Here is a 21697-nt window from a genome sequence, read left to right as displayed (position 1 = left end):
TGTGCTGAGCAAAATTATACGTCCACTGTATTGAAGCTACTCTGTAATGCCAAGGGAGGAGAGAAAGTCACTGTGACTCTGGGGCATAAAGACTATAAAGTGTTGAAAACAGATTGTGCAGAAAAAAGCTTTCATGTGATGTTTTCTCTTTAGTTAAAAAATATTATTGTACGTGCTCTTTTGTGTTTAAAGTATAGCAGTACAATAATTGGGATGTGACTCTTTTAAACTGAATATTAAGTAAGTTCCAAAGTTCAAAACATCTGATTCTATCCAAGTACTGACAGGGTTTTTACATTTTTTTTACCCAAGGATACAAAATTTAAAATCAGGATTTGTTAATATTTTGGCTGTTAGATATGTGCACATATTAAACAATTATATTTGAGTACGTGAGTCACAGCTTCTATGACAGTGGTAATAGTGGTTCTTGCTACTGCTGGCACTTTAACTTTGAACAAGCATGTGAAAAATATTTTCCAGCTGTTTGTTCTAGGGTTAGGAACAGAGTTGGGGTTAAGAACAGGGATAGGAACCCCAACCTTAGTGTAAACCTAATCTTAGTGTAACCCTAACCCTAGTTTAACCCTGACTGTAATATAACCCTATCTCTAACCCTAGTTTAACCCTGACTGTAATATAACTCTAATCAGGCTACTAGTTCATCAGCAGAAGACCTTCCCTGATTCTGTTTGGGCCTAATTATGTCACCCTGGATGGTAATGGACTTTTCACACTGCACTCTGTTCCTGTCTCATTTTGCGTTTTCTCTCAATCTCTGCCTCGGTTTTTCTCTCTCAGCTGCCTACTTGAACACAGGTATCATCCTGATGAACCAGGGCCATCTGGAAGAGGCCAAGCGCACCTTCCTCACTTGTGCAGACATCCCCGATGAGAACCTGAAGGATCCGCATGCACATAAGAGCTCTGTCACCAGCTGCCTGTATAACCTGGGAAAACTCCTGCATGAGCAAGGTCACCAGGAGGTGAGCTGAGGGCCAGCTGCATGCATTGACCCTGCCCAGAGGTCCTGCCCCACAGGGTCGCCGCCTGATCTCCTGGAGGCTTGTTCCCAGCCATGACTCTGGATGCTGTATTCCGGCACACACAGAATTAAGGGGCACAGTCCAAACCCTTCCTTTGCTAGTCTCTATGGGCAGAATTCTGCATGTGCTTTATAAAGGCCCACTCCTCCTTGATCTGTTGCTCCTTTTCCATTCGCTCTGTTCTTCTCTCTCTCTCTCTCTCTCTCTCTCCCCCACTCCTACTGCTTCTCCCTGTTCTTTGGTGCTAATATGTGTGTTTTGTAGGTTCTGTTCAACAAGCCAGGTTAAAGCGTAAACCATTATGTGTTTCATGCTAACTTTTACCCCCGTGATTACAACGTGGTTTAGAGACATTTTACTGGAGCATGTGCCCCAGGGTCTAGTGAAGCCATGCTTGTTTCTGTGTTTTCTGTTAATGAAATTTCAATGTTCCATTCATAGGAGGCCCTGTCTGTATACAAAGAAGCAATTCAGAAAATGCCAAGGCAGTTTGCTCCTCAGAGCCTCTACAACATGATGGGTGAGTAGAGTATGTTGTCAGACACAAATGGAGATCAGCATTGTCTTTGGGTGTGGGGTTTTGTACTTAATGTTTTTGACATTTTGAGGTTTGTAGCATCTGACAAAATCATTATGCTATATATTATGCTTATGTTTTTCTTAAAGATGTAGTTAACAGGAACTTATCTGGATAACAGTATCAGTTAATCTAGTGCAGAGTGGGGCTTGGCCTGAGCTAATTTCCTGTCTCCTAGTGGCCTTTTTCCCATCCTTGATTTCCTTTTAACTCTCCTGGACAAAATTCCAGAAAGATCCCAGTTGTCCTCTAACCCAAATCCTGGCACACTAATTGAGATTTTGTCAGAATGTGAACCCAGCTCTCACTGGGACTTTAGATTCTATTCCAGCATACATACCATAATCCATAATTTGTTTCTGTTTATCTAAAAAGGCCTTATTTCCCCATGGTCAAAAACTATCTTCCTTTAAGTGATAAATATGGAATGTATAGATATCTTTCAATGTAGACAAGTGGTCCTGAAAGACTGGAATTTGAGTATTAATCATGTAACAAATTTTTGTGTTCACTCAGTCTGCATGCATATGTCTTTCAGCACTGTACAATTTGTGTCACTTTTAATTGAAGCATAGTGGTGAGTCCTACCTGTCCTGCCCTAGACTGGAATTTACCTCACCTCTTTTAGTGCGTCATTAACACAGCCTCCCACTCTCACACGCACAGCTCTTATGTTTGCAGTTAAAGGTTGAATTGTAATCAAGTTTTTTCATATCCTGGATTTGATCATATTACAATGCAAGGAACTGAAGAGCCATTCACTCTGTGACAAGTATTGTTATTTTAGAAATGACAATGCTAAATAACAGCAATTGTCATTAAAAACATTAATTGAGAAAATTAACATTATTTTAACCATTATCAGATACGTGTGTGTGTGTGTGTGTGTGTGTGTGTGTGTGTGTGTGTGTGTGTGTGTGTGTGTGTGTGTCATATGTAAATACATTCTTTCACCTAGGTATTTTCATAGCAAATGAATTCTCCTTAGTTGGGTAAAAAATGTTTCATTATGTCAAGATATAACCATCTGCTGTATCTGTATTGTGATAACTGACAGTAATCCCTTAGTCATGTTAACTTCAGTCTGTTTGCTGGAATTTGTCGGTCTGGATCTGGAATTCCCATAGGATCTTAGTATGGTCATTCTCCATCACCTTCAGGGGTGTGTGTCATTCTGACCGCCAAACTTCCAGCCATCACATTGTGTATCAGTCAACGACCGCCATGCTTGATAAATATTGGCATCGGCCATCCATGGAAAAGCATGTCAACTACTACAACCTGGTCTGCCATCAGTCATTCAGCCATAAACCCAGCTCATTCCAAATTCAACCAATCAACTATCAGCCCAGTCAGCCACCATCCAGTCAGCCATCAGTCTTACTCAAGATGAAGTACTGTCATTGATGAGGAAAACTAATCAGGGCAAAATGTAAAATATTTTGATAGAATGTATGCTTGTTGTTTAATAAAGGAATGCGGAACCTAGCTGAGTTGTTTATTTGATGTGAACAGAGAGGTCCAGGATCACATTTCACAGTCTGTGGAATTTGCCTTGGGTCACTTTCATATGACCGCTACTTATAGGATCTCACAATAAAACAAAGGTGTGAGAGGATGTGTGCTTCCATAACCTCTGACCTGTTGACCTGACCCCTGCTTCCGCTCATCACAGGAGAGTCATACATGAGGCTGAACAAGCTCTCGGAGGCTGGGCACTGGTACAGGGAGTCACTCCGGGTCAAACCTGACCACATCCCAGCCCACCTCACCTATGGCAAGCTGCTGGCCATGACGGTAAGTATAGAACCTGGGACAGTACTCCATTATTGGCTAAGCAACTCTGTCAAAGGTGGGGATCTGGCTTCTTAAGGACACAAAGAGTAACCTTAGGAAGAGTAACTGCTTTTTTTCTGAATCTTCTGAAAAAGTAGCCAGTTATGCCTGCCACGCCCACAGGCCTCACAGAAACTCGAGTAGACAGTTAAGGCAGGAGATGTGTTAAACACGGCTGAGGGAAGGAGAGTACGTTCTCTTATTACTCTTTGGCTTCAGGATGACAGGCTTGGGCTTTCCTGCTCCTGTTTCCTCTCATTCCCCTGTAGGCCTGTTCAGAGCCGCCTGCTTTCCCCTTGTTAAAGAAAGCAGTAGTCATCTTCGTTTACTGTCTTCCTGAACTGAAGAGGTAGCAGCTACTAAGTGACCTGGGAGATTTCTGAATGGGTACTTGTTCTCCTATGGGCAAAAGCACATATGAGTTATTTTAATAAATTACATTCCCAAAAGAAAAATCAATCAAATGTCTTTTTTTTTTCTTTAAAAATGTCAAATCATACATATTTAGGGTCAAGAATGAACACCCAGTTATTTATAGTACATTTTATAGTGGCCCAGATTTTTATTTAAATTATGAAACCAGACACTGATTTAAGTTAGAATAGTGAGTGAGCAAGCCAAGGGTGACAGTGGTAAGAAAAAACTCCTTAGAGCATGAGGAAGAAACCTTGAGCGGAACCAAGACTCAGAGGGGGGCCCATCCTCCTCTGGCCAACAATGGTCAGCACAATTTAAAGAGAAAAAAATCAATAAATTAAAAAATGTAATGTCTAATCCAACTTTCTAGTCTTGTCCTGGGGTGTGTCCGAGATCCATCCCGCAAGAGAACATTGATTAAGGGCAATGGAGAAGTAGTTGGCTAGGATGGCAGTGTGGTGGGATACAGGAAGGGACATCAGGTGGAGGTGGGAGTAGCCATGTCAGCTGAGACAGGTAGAGGCTCAGTAACATCATGACCTCATGACATCCTGTAAGAGAGCGTCCATTTAGGGCAACGGAGAGTAGCTGGCTGGGGTGAAGGTGTGGTGGGCTACAGCAGGGGACTTCAGGGGGTGGTGGGAGTAACTATGGCAGCTGAGACGGGTTGAGGCTCAGTAACATCATGACATCAGGGGTAGGTGTAGCTCAGCAGAAAGAGAGACTAGATTAGTAGGCATGTCCAGCTAACAGGTTGTGTAAATTAGGGAACTGTAATGTGCAAAGATGGACTCAGGCAGATCTAGCTATGGCAGCACAGCTAAATGGAATTGGCTCCTAGAGATATTAAGATGATATTGGTTTTACCTGTGTGCTACATGTGTTTAGGATTTTTGTTTTATTGTTTTAACTTTTACACGATGATAAATATTTGTTAATTTTAATAGTGAGCATGTACAGCACATTGGTCAGTCTTGCATGTGTTTAAGGTGCTATATAAATAAATGTTGCATTGCCGTGCTTACTGTCTGTCAAACAGAGAAGCAAAACCAGAGGACGTTTTCTCCTAGAGCTGACAGGGTTGAGGTAAACCCCAGTGCAGTGAGGGGGCAGAGATTCGAAGCTCGGCATTGATTTTAAAGAAAGCATGGAGTTTACAGCTTCCATTTGCTACTGCTCTGGGTATAGTTATAGAGCATTGAAGGGCTACCAAGGAGAAACAAGACTGTGCCAACACTGTGCCATGCCTGGTACTGTGAGAGACCTGACAAATTATCAGACAAGCCTGCTTGGCGCCTTTGAAAAGTACTGAGGAAAGTAGGTTGCTTTTTCGGAGTTTGTTCAGTTATGTGGTGATTACAGTCATTCACTGCTTAGGGGGAATTTAAATGTAGTTATCAAGGGAAATGGATGTGGGGTTTTTTTATTTAAAAAAAAACCTGGATCAAACTGGCAACTTTTCTGATGTATGGCTTATGGTTGGGAAAAGTAGTTGTAACACAGTGATACATTTTACCTGTTGAAGAATCGTGGATTAGCAATAGAAAGCTTTTTTTATTTATATTCTAGAGGCCTTTATCAGAGGTTATTTTTTATTATTTCTGGTATCATGTCTCACGGATGCTAAAACAATAGTGTTTTTGGTTAGCTGTGTTCAGCTGATATTGTCAAAAGCAATCATCTTCTATTTAAACTAAACCTGGGAAAGTAATCCCCAACCTTTCTGATGCACACATGTGTACACACACGCATGCACACACACAGGATGGTGAGTCATAGGTCATCAGCGGCAATGGAGTGGTATTGAAAATCGATCCTTTGCCATGCTGAGCTGACACTAGACGACCTCGTCACACACACCCTGGGATGTAATGGAATGGGAGAGAGCTTCTCAGGCTCATTATTGACTTCTGTTATTTCTGCAGCTAATCAGACTGGGGCTCCATTCATGAGTTCCTCAGAGAGGCCAGAAGAGTGGCACGTCTGATATCACGCTCAGAATAGGGGCTTAGCAATAACCGTGAGAGGAGTGTGAGGAGCAGTGGAGGTGCGCCAGGATATTGCTTTAGAGTGGTAACATGACTATAACTACATGGTTGAGACGTGGAATTTAGTCAAATTAGAATTAAATGGGAACATTTTCCCACTTTCCCCAAATGCTTTGATAGATAGATAGATAGATAGATAGATAGATAGATAGATAGATAGATAGATAGATAGATAGATAGATAGATAGATAGATAGATAGATAGATAGATAGATAGTGAGAGAGAGAGAGAAGTTGGTTACAAAAAGGTTGCTTACAGAAATCAAAAATATATGGAATGCTTCAATGCACAGAAAACCCAATAGCTGATGTCACTATGTGTGCTACGATCATTCACATTCATTGTGCTCTTTACAGAGGAAAGCCTTCATGCCTAACAATAAACAATACTTCTGCAAACAATGGACATGCCTTAGATCAGTTTAGTGTTGCACACCACTGATTTTTGGGGTTAAGTATTATAAGTAAGATAAACATAAATGCATCACACTTCTATAAGTGCTGTACAGCTGAACTCTGTGATAAACTGTGATATGTTATATGATGAAGCCCATGGTGCCGAAGCCGAAGTCTGTTTCCCACTTAAAGGTCTGTTAAACATTTGTTTGACACAACTCATATCATGCAGTAGCATCACTGCAAGCATGTTTGAATGTATTTTATACCAATGTAAGAACGTTTGCAGAATTTTATCCAATATTGGGTTAACATGGAACTGTGTGGTCTCCATTAAATTCCAGAATTTAGTTGTAAATATTGATTTATATATATTTTTATTAATTTACTTTCAGGGCCAGAAAGCAGAAGCAGAGAGGTACTTTCGGGAGGCCATCCAGCTTGATCCCACTAAAGGAAACTGCTACATGCATTATGGTGAGCAACACTGCATATTAATAAGATCAAATACTCCTAGTCTTAGACTTAATGAAAGAATACCACTGATAGCATCAAGAAATACAGGGAGGATTTGCCACCAAGTGAGTCATATTGCATTTAATCTGTGAAATTGTTTTGTATGAAGCATGGATGTTAAAAAGCCTATTAATAACAGAAATTACACAGTATACAGTGTTACTGTAATTATTGATATTGGATTTGGCTACAGTGTTAACAACCAACAGGATATCATCAGTAGATTCCTGGCCTGTTTATCTATCATTTTCCATGTCTGACTAGGGTATAGACCATGTCTTTCCATCTCTGACTTCTGGGTATAGACCAGGTGTTTTTCTGGATGTAGACCAGGCACTGTTGGCTCACCCCACACTCATGCTTTCTCATTTTCTAACTACCACAATGTCTATGTAGTGCAGTTTCATATGTGTCTGACCATGGATCACTTGTATTGAACAACATTAAAAATGAAGAATATAACTCACAATATCTCTCAGAACTGCGCGTGTTGGTCACCCTATTAATGTGCCCTGCTGTGTGCTGATTCAGATGTATTTTGCCCAAATGATGTGCAGACTGTGATGTTCTCGGATAGGCCTTAACTCAACTTGACTAATGTTGTCTGAGAGACTTAACTTTGAAACATTCTTCCTGCAAAGCTGCAGACACTGAATGTGATTAGTGTCAAGCCCATGCCCCGTTGGTTCGAGAAACTCAGAGGTTTCTTAAACAAGGTTCACATCAGTCATGCTAGTAGACTACGCTCATTCTTCTGAGACTGCTCCTGGAGGTTCAGATTTCCTCCACAGATATTTGGGGGGAAATGCCTGGTCTGGTGTGCTGGTCCAGGAGTGTGGTGCAGGCTGGAGTCTCCATGCTCCCCCGCTCTGCCCTCCCCACCCTGTTAGCAGAGCGCATTAAAGAAATCCATCCTATCAGGAAATCTTAAGAAGATAAATACACAGTAGAGTATAATGTACATGTGTTAGGAGGTCTGAAGACAAGGCCAGAAAAGACCAGCTGAACCAAAGGAGAAATGTTATGTTCATCCTTTAGAATGAAAGATAGAGAATGTAATACTTTCCCTCTGTCACACTCCCTTACTCACACCCCCTTCATCCCTCTCTCAGGTCAGTTTTTGTTGGAGGAGTCGAGGCTTTTGGAAGCTGCAGAGATGGCAGAGACAGCAGCTCAGTTGGACAGTGAGGAGTTTGATGTGGTTTTCAGTGCGGCTCACATGCTCAGGTGAGACTCCCCAACATTCACTGCATGGGAGTATTAAACAAGCCCAATGACACTGACTAGAACTGCTGAATCATGTGATGTTGACAGGTCAAGCTCAGTACTCCGTGTTCTTCTAGATCATAAGCTCACAGACATGCACAATAAGTAACTCAGAGACAGCCATTAGCATACTCAAACAGCCCCAGTACCACTGCTCCACTGCCGTGGTTATAATGATCTCCACACTGCTGCATAAGCACACCCACTTTTCAAGACAGTAAGATGCCTCATTACCATGGCAACCCCAGTACCACCCTCCCTCTCTCCATCATGCAGGGTGCCTTTAAATGTGTTTAAATACTGTCCTCCAATATAAGAAATATCAGCCCTCTTATTCTCTGTTCCTTTGTGAATACATTCTTCAGATATTAACTTGGCCTTATTTAAATACAGTAATTAGTACCATTTTGCTTTTAAAGTACTAAGGAATTGTGGTAGGTTTCCAGTCAGTGGTGTTGTACATGGCATTAGATCCTTGGCTGGTAATTGGATTCTTAGGCTCTGACTCCTGCCGGCATGCTAGCAAGTGGTCATGCTCATTTGGAGCTCATGTTCTTTAGATGTTTGTCTTGGAAGGTGGCGTGGAAGGAGCTCACTAGGGAGGTGATGGAAGGAGGGAGAGAAGCCCAGCTGGGCCCAGGGGAGGGGGCAGGCGGTGGAGCTCAAACAGCTCTAGATGTGAAGCACTCTCCCTCATTGCTCTCTGGGGCCTGCCACTCACGCAGGTTTCTTTCCTCCCTCTCCATTTCCATAGTCCTCTTCAAAAGCCTCTCGATTACTGCAGGGCTGCCATGGGGAAATTCGCTAGTAGACTTCAGAATCACGGGAGGGGGTTGTTAATTTTCTTTCAAATAGATATAGTCATAAATATAATATAGGTTTATAAAATAAAACAATTACAGTATGGGTGGTTAGTTTTTGTTTTGTTTTTTTTATCAGTCTGACTGACATCAGGATTAATTTATGTAATACTTGATTAGCTGACAGATTTTTGCAGTGGTAGTACAGTAAAGTACTAGTCATGTGATGCAGTTATACAAGAGTGTTCTGATTTTTTTTAATGGAAGGATTTCCACCATAGCACAGGAACAATGACCTGTGATAGGACTGATGAAATGCTAAAATTGAGAGTAAAATTATTATTATTATATTATAATTATGGAGCTACACACAGTAGTACCAGTTCATGGAGCTCCTCCTGGAGACACACACTGGCTTCATTTACCTGTCCCCCTCTCAGAGTAGTGTTTACACCAGTTATGTAGCTGCTTTCTTGGGAACAAATCCTGTCCCAACTCAAATATTCACATGCATTTTTCCAACCTTCGAGAGGCCACATTTCCACTGGTGGGGAAATTGGGTTTGGGTCCCCATTAACAATATTTTGTTCAAGGGCCAAAGCCACAATTTGTTGTCTGCATGTAAATGTGCAAATTGCTCAAAATTAGACTCATCATGTAGGCTAAAGAGCATTGCGGATTACACACATGGTTATACTTAAATTCTAATCTCTGGTTTGTCATCACATTAGTTCTTATGTTGGTTTTACCTTTGTAATTGCCAGAAAATTTAGCATAGAACTTTAATTCTGTCCTAAAAAAAGGTCTGAGCAGTTGAGATATATAAATACAGGCCCCTGCAGCTGCTATTTAGTCATTCCATTTCAGGAGACAGCACTATAGTAATGGAGACACAGGACACAGGCATTGACAGATTAGGCAGTCTTCATGAAAATTGCTAGTTATTTCTAGAAAATTTAATTTTATGGTGAAGTTCAAATTTGAGGACTGCTGCCTAGTTCAGTCCAAGGGGTTTTATTATCATGAAACTGCTGAACCCTGTATTTTACTGCTGAATCACGTGGGCCTGTGTTTTACTCTCCATAGGGAGAGTGAAGGACAGTGTAAATTCCAAAATTAGCACACAGAGGTGTTATGCATGCCCACGGGTCCACACTTCTTAAGTTAACTTTATTTTCTGAAACTTCCAGTGTCATTTATGTGAGTTTTTCTGGGTTCATAGTTTGGGTCAGTTCAGCAACAGTTACTTCACTTGCTACTCACAAATGTAAAAACTTGTTTTTGTTTCTGCTGTATTAGTATTGTATTTTCCACAACCTGTCTCTTTCTGGTCTGTGATGAGAGTATTTTCCCCTCATAAAGCAGCTATTATGTGATGTTTGCTTTAATGAAACCTTCACCTTATTAATAGAGCATATGTGGCTTTGCATATTGAAGAGGAGAGTTTAAGTCCAGAGAACATACTACACCTGTACATAATACACCTGTGCATACTACGCCTGTAGACACTGCACCTGTACTTACTCAAACTGTAGACACTACACATGTAGACATGACACCTGTACACACTACACCTGTAGCCACACCTGTAGCCACGACACCTATACATACTACACCTGTAGACACTAGACCTGTGCATACTACACCTGTACATACTACACCTGTAGACACTAGACCTGTGCATACTACACCTGTAGACACTAGACCTGTGCATACTACACCTGTAGACACTAGACCTGTGCATACTACACCTGTAGACACTAGACCTGTGCATACTACACCTGTACATACTACGCCTGTAGACACTAGACCTGTGCATACTACACCTGTGCATACTACACCTGTAGTCACTAGACCTGTGCATACTACACCTGTACATACTACACCTGTAGACACTAGACCTGTGCATACTACACCTGTGCATACTACACCTGTACATACTACACCTGTAGACACTAGACCTGTGCATACTACACCTGTACATACTACACCTGTAGACACTAGACCTGTGCATACTACACCTGTACATACTACACCTGGAGACACTAGACCTGTGCATACTACACCTGTACATACTACACCTGGAGACACTAGACCTGTGCATACTACACCTGTACATACTACACCTGTAGACACTAGACCTGTGCATACTACACCTGTATATACTACACCTGTAGACGCAAGACCTGTGCATACTACACCTGTACATACTACACCTGCAGACACTAGACCTGTGCATACTACACCTGTACATACTACACCTGTAGACACTAGACCTGTGCATACTACACCTGTGCATACTACACCTGTACATACTACACCTGTAGACACTAGACCTGTGCATACTACACCTGTGCATACTACACCTGTACATACTACACCTGTAGACACTAGACCTGTGCATACTACACCTGTACACATGGGCCTTCTGGGGCAAGAGGAAATGCTGCTGCTGCTGCTGCTGTTGTTGTTGTTGTTGTTGTTGTTGTAAACAAATTACACCTTTATTTTGTGAAATTTTGTTTTAATTTTCATTTCCAAAGGCTTTGTCAGTTATAATAGATAACAGATCATCCAGGCAGTTCTTGTTCTCAACATAGGAAACCACTGAAAGCTCATTTCGTTCTGTGTCTATCTTGTATAACAAATAAAACAATGAATGAAACAGAATTTATTTCAAGTGAGAGACACCAATGCTTAATGTTTCATAACTGCTGATCTTGTTCTGTGTTGGTATTTTTTGCTCTTTCAGACAAGCTAGCCTCAATGACGCGGCTGAGCAGTACTACAAGCAAGCAGCTACCCTGAGACCTAATGTAAGTACCAAACTATACACAGCTAGCCTGAGACCCAATGTAAGTACCAAACTATACACATCTTAGATTACAGCTTCCTACATTTTTAAACACAACTATCATTAGATTACAACTCCCTACTTTATTAACACACCTATCCTTGGATTACAAGTCCCTGCTTTATTAAACATGACTGTCCTTAAATTACAACTCCCTACTTTATTAAACACGACTGTCCTTAAATTACAACTCCCTACTTTATTAAACATGACTGTCCTTAGATTACAACTCCCTGCTTTATTAAAGATGACTGTCCTTAGATTACAACTCCCTACTTTATTAAACACATCTGTCGTTAGACTGCAGCCCCCTGCTCTACTACGTACAAACTTGGCATTCACACATATGGTGCTTAATTCAGAGTGATTTGTCTGCCTGTGCATGTTATCACTGACCAGCCGAGCATGGGAGATGTTCAGAGTTAAAAGTTTGTCCATCATCACTCAGGAACCTTAAAGGAACAGAACAAGCAATGTCTCACAGCGATCTTCCATGACCTTAGTTTGAAGAAACAGCGGTCAGATTTTTTAAAAATATGTAGATTCGTTCAAGGTTCTTTTATTTGTATTGGGTAGGGAAATAATTCCCAGAATTTCTTGCACAGGTTGAAAGTTGACACTCGAAAAAGTCTGATTTGTTGTTTCAGCAAACTTTATGGTTTATTTTGTATGACATATTCTTATAAGTTCATCAAAAAGATCATCAAAAGAGTGTTTCAAAATAACAGCTTATGTGTATGTTTGTATGTTTGATGCATGGAGTAAAGACAATGGGCATTTGTTAAAAATTTAATATGATTTAATGAAGTGTTTCCCCAGCTCTGATTGTTGAATAACCCTTCCAAAGTCATAGACATTAATATAGTTTTTTTTTTATTTAGTTTTTTTTTAATGAACATGCACATAACATTTACATTAGAACTATAGTAAACAATTATTCTCAAGAACTAAGTGCAATGTATTTAGTGTTTTTAACAAAATGCTCATTTTCCTTTCCTTTTATAGCTGTAAAAGTCTTTTATGAGAAGGCTTTTCACGTGATTTTGTGTTGTTGTGCCCCGTTTAATGTATTTATACTGAGGAGTACATCACTGTTGCCTCCCATTGTGAATTTTTGAAGCCAGCAAGATGGCTGACATGCGAGCTGCCATCTTAGGTGCACTGGTGCATTTGATGCAAATTAGAGCCAGAGCATGCCCAGTAAAGTGTGTAGGTGGGGCAGTGTCTCAGATAAAACACAATCCCTCTCTCTTAATGACACGAGCGAAGGACAGTGTAATGTCCAAAATTAGCACACAGAGGTGTTATGCATGCCCACGGGTCCACACTTCTTAAGTTAACTTTATTTTCTGAAACTTCCAGTGTCATTTATGTGAGTTTTTCTGGGTTCATAGTTTGGGTCAGTTCAGCAACAGTTACTTCACTTGCTACTCACAAATGTAAAAACTTGTTTTTGTTTCTGCTGTATTAGTATTGTATTTTCCACAACCTGTCTCTTTCTGGTCTGTGATGAGAGTATTTTCCCCTCATAAAGCAGCTATTATGTGATGTTTGCTTTAATGAAACCTTCACCTTATTAATAGAGCATATGTGGCTTTGCATATTGAAGAGGAGAGTTTAAGTCCAGAGAACATACTACACCTGTACATAATACACCTGTGCATACTACGCCTGTAGACACTGCACCTGTACTTACTCAAACTGTAGACACTACACATGTAGACATGACACCTGTACACACTACACCTGTAGCCACACCTGTAGCCACGACACCTATACATACTACACCTGTAGACACTAGACCTGTGCATACTACACCTGTACATACTACACCTGTAGACACTAGACCTGTGCATACTACACCTGTAGACACTAGACCTGTGCATACTACACCTGTAGACACTAGACCTGTGCATACTACACCTGTACATACTACACCTGTAGACACTAGACCTGTGCATACTACACCTGTACATACTATGCCTGTAGACACTAGACCTGTGCATACTACACCTGTACATACTACACCTGTAGACACTAGACCTGTGCATACTACACCTGTAGACACTAGACCTGTGTATACTACACCTGTGCATACTACACCTGTACATACTACACCTGTAGACACTAGACCTGTGCATACTACACCTGTGCATACTACACCTGTGCATACTACACCTGTAGACACTAGACCTGTGCATACTACACCTGTGCATACTACACCTGTAGACACTAGACCTGTGCATACTACACCTGTACATACTACACCTGTAGACACTAGACCTGTGCATACTACACCTGTAGTCACTAGACCTGTGCATACTACACCTGTACATACTACACCTGTAGACACTAGACCTGTGCATACTACACCTGTGCATACTACACCTGTACATACTACACCTGTAGACACTAGACCTGTGCATACTACACCTGTACATACTACACCTGTAGACACTAGACCTGTGCATACTACACCTGTAGACACTAGACCTGTGCATACTACACCTGTGCATACTACACCTGTACATACTACACCTGTAGTAGTATGTACTATGTACTATTATGTGATGTTTGCTTTAATGAAACCTTCACCTTATTAATAGAACATATGTGGCTTTGCATGTTGAAGAGGAGAGTTTAAGTCTGAAACAACATAACAAAAGAACATTTTTATGCATTATCTAATAACCCATGCTAATCCATAATCATTAAACATTTGGCTTCATTTCCATCAACCATCAACATTTCCAACCTTTTAGGAATGAAACTCTTTAATTTCTAAATATCTTAGCAACTTAGCTAGCAAAATATCTGACATTTAACATTGGCATGCTGGCTGAATAACCTTACATGAAGCATCTTAATCATAGCTTCCATATTCAGTCCTTCAAAATGACATTTAAATAGTTGCATATTATTATTATTTAGCTAATTACAGGATATTGTACATGTTTGACTGTACTAGCTGTCAACACAACCAATCACTGTCAAATCACCTCATCACAAAATCTGTATTATCAAGTAATTTGTATAAATCCAGTTCATCTTGAATAAAAATATTGGGAGATTAATCAGAGTGCACCTTATAGAATTGACAGAACAGGATTGACAAAAAATTATTAGATGTATAATTTGAAATGAGAGTTTGGCATTTAACCCATTTACTCACATGGAAATTGGCAGGGTTAGAAACTGTATTGCAGCCAGCCACTGGAAGGCATCAGACACATAGTGGCTTCACTTTTCACCCACTGTCATCCAGCTTACTTGTCTATAGTGTGCCCATTCAGTGAGTTGTTGTGAGGAAAGGCACTGATGTTGGGTGTGAAGGCCTTCCAGTTCATGCCGAAGGTGTTCAGTGGGTTGAGGTCAGGGCTCTTTGTAGGACACTGGAGTTCCTCTATACCAAACTTATCAAACTATGTCTTTATGGACATTGCTTTGTGCACAGGGGTACAGTCATGCTGGAATAGGAAAGTTGGCACAAAGTTGGAAGCATTTAATTGTCTAAAATGTATTTGTATGCTCTAACATTAATATTACCCTTAATGGAAACTAATGGTCCTAGCTCCACACATTTTCAGACCATAATCCCTCCTCCACCAAACTTTATTGTTGGCACATTCTGTTATGTTGCGTTCTCTTGTCATCTGACAGTGTCAAGTGGCAGCATGCTTTACATCATTACATCATACATAATTACATCATACATCATTACATCCAGTCAGTGCTTGATATTGCGCATGATGATCTTTGGCTACCGTACAGACAGTGGGCCAGACATTTCACCCAAGCTCTCAACTCATAGACCTTGTGATGTTGTTGATTCCAAAGGCAGTTTAGGACTTTTTAGTTTTAAAAATGCATCCTGCTCTCTAAATACATGTGCTCTATGAATCTACTCTAATATGATTTGATTCTGTAAGGTGTGTTGGATGTGAGTACTTAATGCAACAGTTACAGTAAGTGGGTCCCCAGATCCCATTTTGAGGTTTTACCTCTCTGTTTAGGGTCAAATACTGGAATAATTTATTACTTAATGCACCACCAAATGACCACGTTCTTCTAGATTTCTATGTCAGAACCCTGGCAGCAAGCATAAAATTGTCCGTTAGGCTAAGCTTTGAGCTCTGACTCTCGTGGGTGCAGAATAACACACTAACTGAAGCATGAAGTGGTTCCAGAAAATGAGTTAAGATTAAATCACAAGCACTCACTTGCAAAGTTTTTAATATATTAGAACTGGAGTGAGTGAGGATTTTTGCTCATGCCAACTTTTATTTAGGCTTCAGCCAGAGTAGCAAATGTGTTTTCATATGTGGAGAGACCTGACAGGCCCCCTACAGGACAGAAAGTCTGTCATCCACAATTGATTTACATTTACGGCATTTAGCTGACACTTTTTATCCAAAGTGAGTTACAATTATGACTGAGTACAGCTTGAGCAATTGAGGGTTAAGGGCCTTGCTCAGGGGCCCAACAGTGGCAGCTTGGCAGTGGTGGGGCTTGAATCAGCAACCTGACGATTACAAGTCAAGTACCTTAACCACTGAGCTGCCCTGATTTATTTATCTGTTCACAAGAACTCAGATGATGGGCAGTGGTAGCTCAGTGGATAAGGTACTGGACTAGTAATCAGAAGTTTGCCAGTTCAAGCCACACCACTGCCAAGTTATCACTGCTGGGCTCCTGAGCAGGGCCATTTAACCCTCAGTTGCTCAAGTTTTATTTACTCATAATTCTAAGTAGCTTTGGATAAAAATGTCAGCTAAATGCTGTGAATGCAAATGGTATCCAGCAGTACTTGAAGTGACCCATGTTTCAGGTAGAATTTATGCATTTATTGGCATCAAAAGACTTAAGAGCCCGGCAACCCAGCACAAGACCGAAAACTAGAGAATAATGACCGTAAATGAGAGAATAATTAGACTGGAGTGATTTGTTTAGAATATGACTGTTGTGAAAGATTTCATTTTCTTTGTCATTCAGTACCCTGCAGCCCTGATGAACCTCGGGGCTATCCTTCATCTCAATGGCAAACTACAGGAGGCTGAATCTAATTACCTAAAAGCTCTGCAATTGAAACCTGATGACACCATCACCCAGTCCAACCTGCGCAAGCTGTGGAACATCATGGAAAAGCAGGGCCTGAGGACACTGTCCCCATGACTCAAACACTAATGGACTGAGCATAGCATAAAAAAGGATGATCCTGCTTAGATGATCCATAGCAAGTCACCAAGAGTTAGACGTGTCCATATTTAGTTTTTGGGACTTTTATCCTCACGAGTGTTATCCCATTTGGTATATTTGAGAACATCAAGAACCTGTGTGGGACCCAGCTTTCTCTGTGGGAGTGCTTAACTTGAAGTGGGCCATTGGTAGATACTTGAAGTCTCTTGATTCTTTAAATACTAGTTAGTTAATTGATGGTTATTGGTATTTGTAGGGCAATATTTGCCCTGAAGAATGCAAAACTAGGCAAGAATGAGATTATGGAGGAGCATATTAGGGAGGTGCTGACGGAGCGCTGAACCCATCCAGCATGTGTGGGCTGCTTGGTTCATATAATTACAATCTCTAATCTTTAAGAAAGCCTTGATCATGTTCACATGGTTCCATTAACAGGTTTAACAAATTATTCCATATGTCCCATTTCCCATGTAGGGGTATTTAAGGGTTATTCCATATGTCCCATGTAGGGGAATTTAAGGGTTATTCCACATGTACCATGCAGGGGTATTTAAGGGTTGTTCCATATATCCCATGTAGGGGTATTTTAGGGTTATTCCATATTGCTGTATTATTAAGGGTTAAGGGTATTGCTGTTGGGGTATTTAAGGGTTAAACCTCATCAAACTGATTTCAATGGCACCGACCACTCTAACATAGCTTGATAATTAAATCAATTAAAAATAAACTGGCCACAGATGACAAGGATTTGATGTTTCTAAACTATTCTATTTTTGTGGTGCTTAAGTCAAATCAGTGTCATGGGTGGAATTCAGTTTGCATATGGATGCATGTGAAGGGTTTCCAAAAAACCCCCATAAATCTTTCAAATTAATTTGGTTAATGGTAAGATTTTTTATTTTTTTTTCAAAATTTTACTGTAGCATAAAGACTGCTTCTCTGCTTTGCTAACAAAGGGATTTGGTCTATGATTGACACCAATCTAAAACAGTAAAAAAAAAATAAAAATTTTTAAAGATGTTTTAAATAAGATCATTATCAGGTGCTCATGTGCAGAACTGGTATGGATGTTCATAACACGGATGTTCATAACACATCGATGTAAATGGCTGTTCATAACACATCTGATAATATTTCAATATGACCTGGATTTGTGCGTGTAGATCAGCTTTATATCCCGTTTTAGACCCAGTTGCTACACAAAGTGATACTTTACTATTCCAGTCCGAAGTTCTGAGTGTATGTGCACTACAGCTTGAAGTCTGCATTAGATAATGAGCCATAGTGTATGGAGACTGATTCCACCAGGATTTTTAAAATCAATAGAAATGGTGGGTTTTTTATGAATTTGTTTTTATTTTGCTGATTAATCAATCATTTATTCTCTGCTCCTGGTTGCTTATTAGCCCTGTACACAAATTAGCCATTAGCCATCTTATAATAGCACAACATTCCTGAACTCAGACAATAACCACAGCAACATCAGCATATGTGTTTGCTTTTTAAGTGTTATAACAGGTCTAGATTTGCCAAACTTAATATTAAAGGTGACTAAATATTAGACATATAACATCATTTGGAGCCTCTACATTACTATGCTAGGGTTAGTATTTATGAGCCTGTACATTATTATGCTAGGGTTGGTATATGGAGCCTATACATTACCATGCTGGGGTTAGTATTTATGAGCCTTTATATTACCATACTAGGCTTGGTATTTGGAGCCTGTACATTACCATGCTAGGGTTGGTATTTGGAGTCTGTACATTAGCGTGTTAAGGTTAGTATCGGGAGCCTATTGGGTTAGGGATAAGGTTTGGAGCCTATACATTACCATGCTTGTATTACCTTTTTGGAGCACGAGAACTGTACAATTGCCCAGTGAGTAAAAGCACCTTTGCCTGTCCATTCTGCTGAAACAAAGTCATCTCAAAGATGTTGCCTCTCTCAGCTAAACATCTTTTACTAATAGCTATGTATTTAGAAGGGATTTTGAGATGCAAAAGTGATGCACAAGAAGCAGCCTATAGTTTTGGCTACTATATAACTATGTGCATTGCCTATCACTCAGCCCCATAGAAAGACACTAGCTCATCCAAACAACTTTGGAATCATGACTAGTAAATTATCACTTTGAATGCAAAGCTTTGACAGTCTTCTAACCAAATATAAAACATGTTGCACTCATCTAACAATGCACAGCCATAGGTTTCTAAGGGAATGTTTTATGATATTTTGGTGTAATATTTTCACAATTATTGTCTCATACTGAAATTTAGTGTTTAAATTAAGTCTATTGAGACATATAAAAGGCTGGCTGTGTTATGTTGCCAAGTAAACTGAGCCAGAATGCATAAAATTATAAATGTACTAAGACATCCTCTCCTGTCTAGTCCTGTACTAAGACATCCTCTCCTGTCTAGTCATGTTCTGTCTTTATTTTGTTTTGCTTCAGGTTCTCATATTTGTACATACTGTGAGAATATATTACATGTATCGAATTTCTTTGTACTGTAGCCATCCCTTCAACTCCCATTGCTTTCAGTTGTTATTTCAAGAATATTATAGATTTTTTTTCTTTTCATTTTTGAGAAGTCAGTTTTTCTCTATATATGAAGGACCTATTGTTCAATGTTTAGCTGATGTAATTCGTTAATTTATTTCCTTTTATTTTCCTGTTCAAATAAACCAGCTGGCACTGTGTTGTATGTCAACCATGCATTTGGGACTAGTAGATCTATTATTTGTTTGAGTGTACAGGTGTATGAACAGAAACCTAAGCCTACCCACCCCAACCATTGTTTTCAGAATAGTTGGGAGGGGTCTGGATGGTTTACCCCGTTCAGTTTCATTTCTCCTGAACTGGCTCTCTCCTATGGTGCTTTAGTGGATAAGGAAATTAATAGGTTTCCTGGAATGATGAAACTGGTCAGACAGCTTGTGTAATAATTGATTTGAAAAAGTGAAGGAAATAAATTTAGAACATTATCATTTTGATTACTATTTTATTAAAAAAATTATACATAGTTTAAAAAAGATTAGAGAAAGTTGTGTATTATATTACCATAACTGTTTCTTTAGTAACAGGCCTGTGGGTCTGCATGTAGCTCTGCTTGACTGTGTATACAGAGCGTGACTGTGTACAGAGAGTTAGGGTTAGATGACAGTGGCCAGGACTATACTGCGCATTAGGATTAGGTCAGAGTGGCCGTGAGTATACACAGCGTGACTGTATACAAAGCGTGTTCACCACGTCTCTGTGTGTAATACAGTCAGTGCATTTCTCCTTGTGTTCTCCCCTTCACCTTCCTGTTAGTGTGTGATTTCACTCTGTGCAGACATAGAGTGAGCACCGTCCAAGCAGTTTGTGTGGTTTTGTCTGTTCTCAGGGATTTCAGGTGGTCATTGCAGAAAAGTGCTCAATGAGCACTGAGAGTTTACTAAATTAAGAAAGTTTTATTTTTTGAAGTGTGCTGTTTTTGTATAAATTATCAATTTGTAGTCATTTTTTCCCATTTTGTAATATTAAGGCAAAATATGTGCCAGATTGTAATTTTACGATAAAGTATGTGCCAGACTGAACTTTTCCTGTCACCTTTTTCCATAATAAAGTACTGATGTGTTTCTTTTTGCCCCTCTAGACTCGTCATTGCTGTCAGTCTCTAGAGAGCTGTGAGATTCTGGAATGATCTCTATATATTTGGTCATATTAATTCTTTTATTTTTGTGTCATTGTCAAGAAATGTAGTGTCATTATTAGGTGTCAGTGTCTTTTCCATATATATATATATATATATATATATATATATATATATATATATATATATATATATATATATATATATATAATTGGCCTAAAGGTCCAAACTGTTATCTCCTGCCATGCATTGTCATGTAAATATCCCCAAGTGTAGGTCTTTCAGCATCTACAGCTGGGACATGTGCTTTGAGGAGAGACGAACCACCCTGCTGACAAGCAAGATTCCTCCCCCTACTGAGAACTCCTAGCTGTGTGATGTTCATCACATTCCTGTCTTCTCGTTTTTCTCATGACTCATCACACTATGGGTCCATGTTGATTTAAAACATAGGTGATGATCATGATTAAAACATGATGGCTGAGTATGCCAGATAGTGAACAAGATGAGTGAGCAGGACAAATGAACAGGGAGAGCGATTCCAAATCTACTCATTTGTCTAAAGTGGTGCCACAGGTTTCAGACTTTGTAGTTCTCTTTGCTTTGGTGTGTTTATTAAGGTGTGACAGGCTGTACAATGTCTCCCTGTCTTTCTATAACATATAAGAGGGGAAATTAGGAGATGAAGACATCTGTGTTATGAGGTTGTGTTTCATAACTGTTTTTTTGTCTGGCATGATGAATAACACTCATCATCTGGGTGCAAATTATTTGACCCCTTACACACCAAGAAACCAACAGTACCTCCAGAGTCTTGCAGCTAAATGCCTCGCAAGTGTAGTTCCTGAATAATTTCCTATAGTTACTGAATAATATGCCTTAAAATTATTAACTAGCTTCAGTGTATTTCCTGAATAATTTCCTTTAGTTACTAAATAATATGCCTTTAGATTATTAATATTATTAACTAAATAATAAGATGCAGGTAAAGTGGTTAGTTTTTTTTCTAGAATTTGGATTAGACTTGTTAACTGTTTGATGCAAGTCCACATGCTATTACTCGAGTAAAATGTTGCTGCTTTAGTGTTTTTAGTAGGACAGAAGGTTC

The 21697-nt window shown here is 39.8% G+C and overlaps 1 protein-coding gene across 2 annotated transcripts in view; it reads left to right on the top strand.

The window, feature by feature from the left end:
* tmtc2b (transmembrane O-mannosyltransferase targeting cadherins 2b) overlaps positions 1–20577 on the top strand; it is a 73239-nt gene extending 52662 nt beyond the window's left edge. For both annotated transcript variants that reach the window (XM_081715785.1, XM_035524899.2), the window contains 7 exons: positions 802–986; positions 1488–1566; positions 3299–3420; positions 6715–6796; positions 7948–8062; positions 11654–11717; positions 16748–20577. In XM_081715785.1, the coding sequence (XP_081571911.1) occupies positions 802–986; positions 1488–1566; positions 3299–3420; positions 6715–6796; positions 7948–8062; positions 11654–11717; positions 16748–16927 (827 nt within the window). In that variant the 3' untranslated portion in view covers positions 16928–20577. The remainder of the gene's footprint in view (positions 1–801; positions 987–1487; positions 1567–3298; positions 3421–6714; positions 6797–7947; positions 8063–11653; positions 11718–16747) is intronic.
* The last annotated feature ends 1120 nt before the right edge of the window (positions 20578–21697 follow it).

This window comes from Electrophorus electricus, chromosome 6 (assembly GCF_041902795.1).
Source record: "Electrophorus electricus isolate QZ-2024a chromosome 6, ASM4190279v1, whole genome shotgun sequence".
Taxonomy (NCBI): Eukaryota; Metazoa; Chordata; class Actinopteri; order Gymnotiformes; family Gymnotidae; genus Electrophorus; species Electrophorus electricus.
The sequence above is the reverse complement of the archived record's forward strand: the minus strand, read 5'-3'. Positions and strand labels throughout refer to the sequence as shown.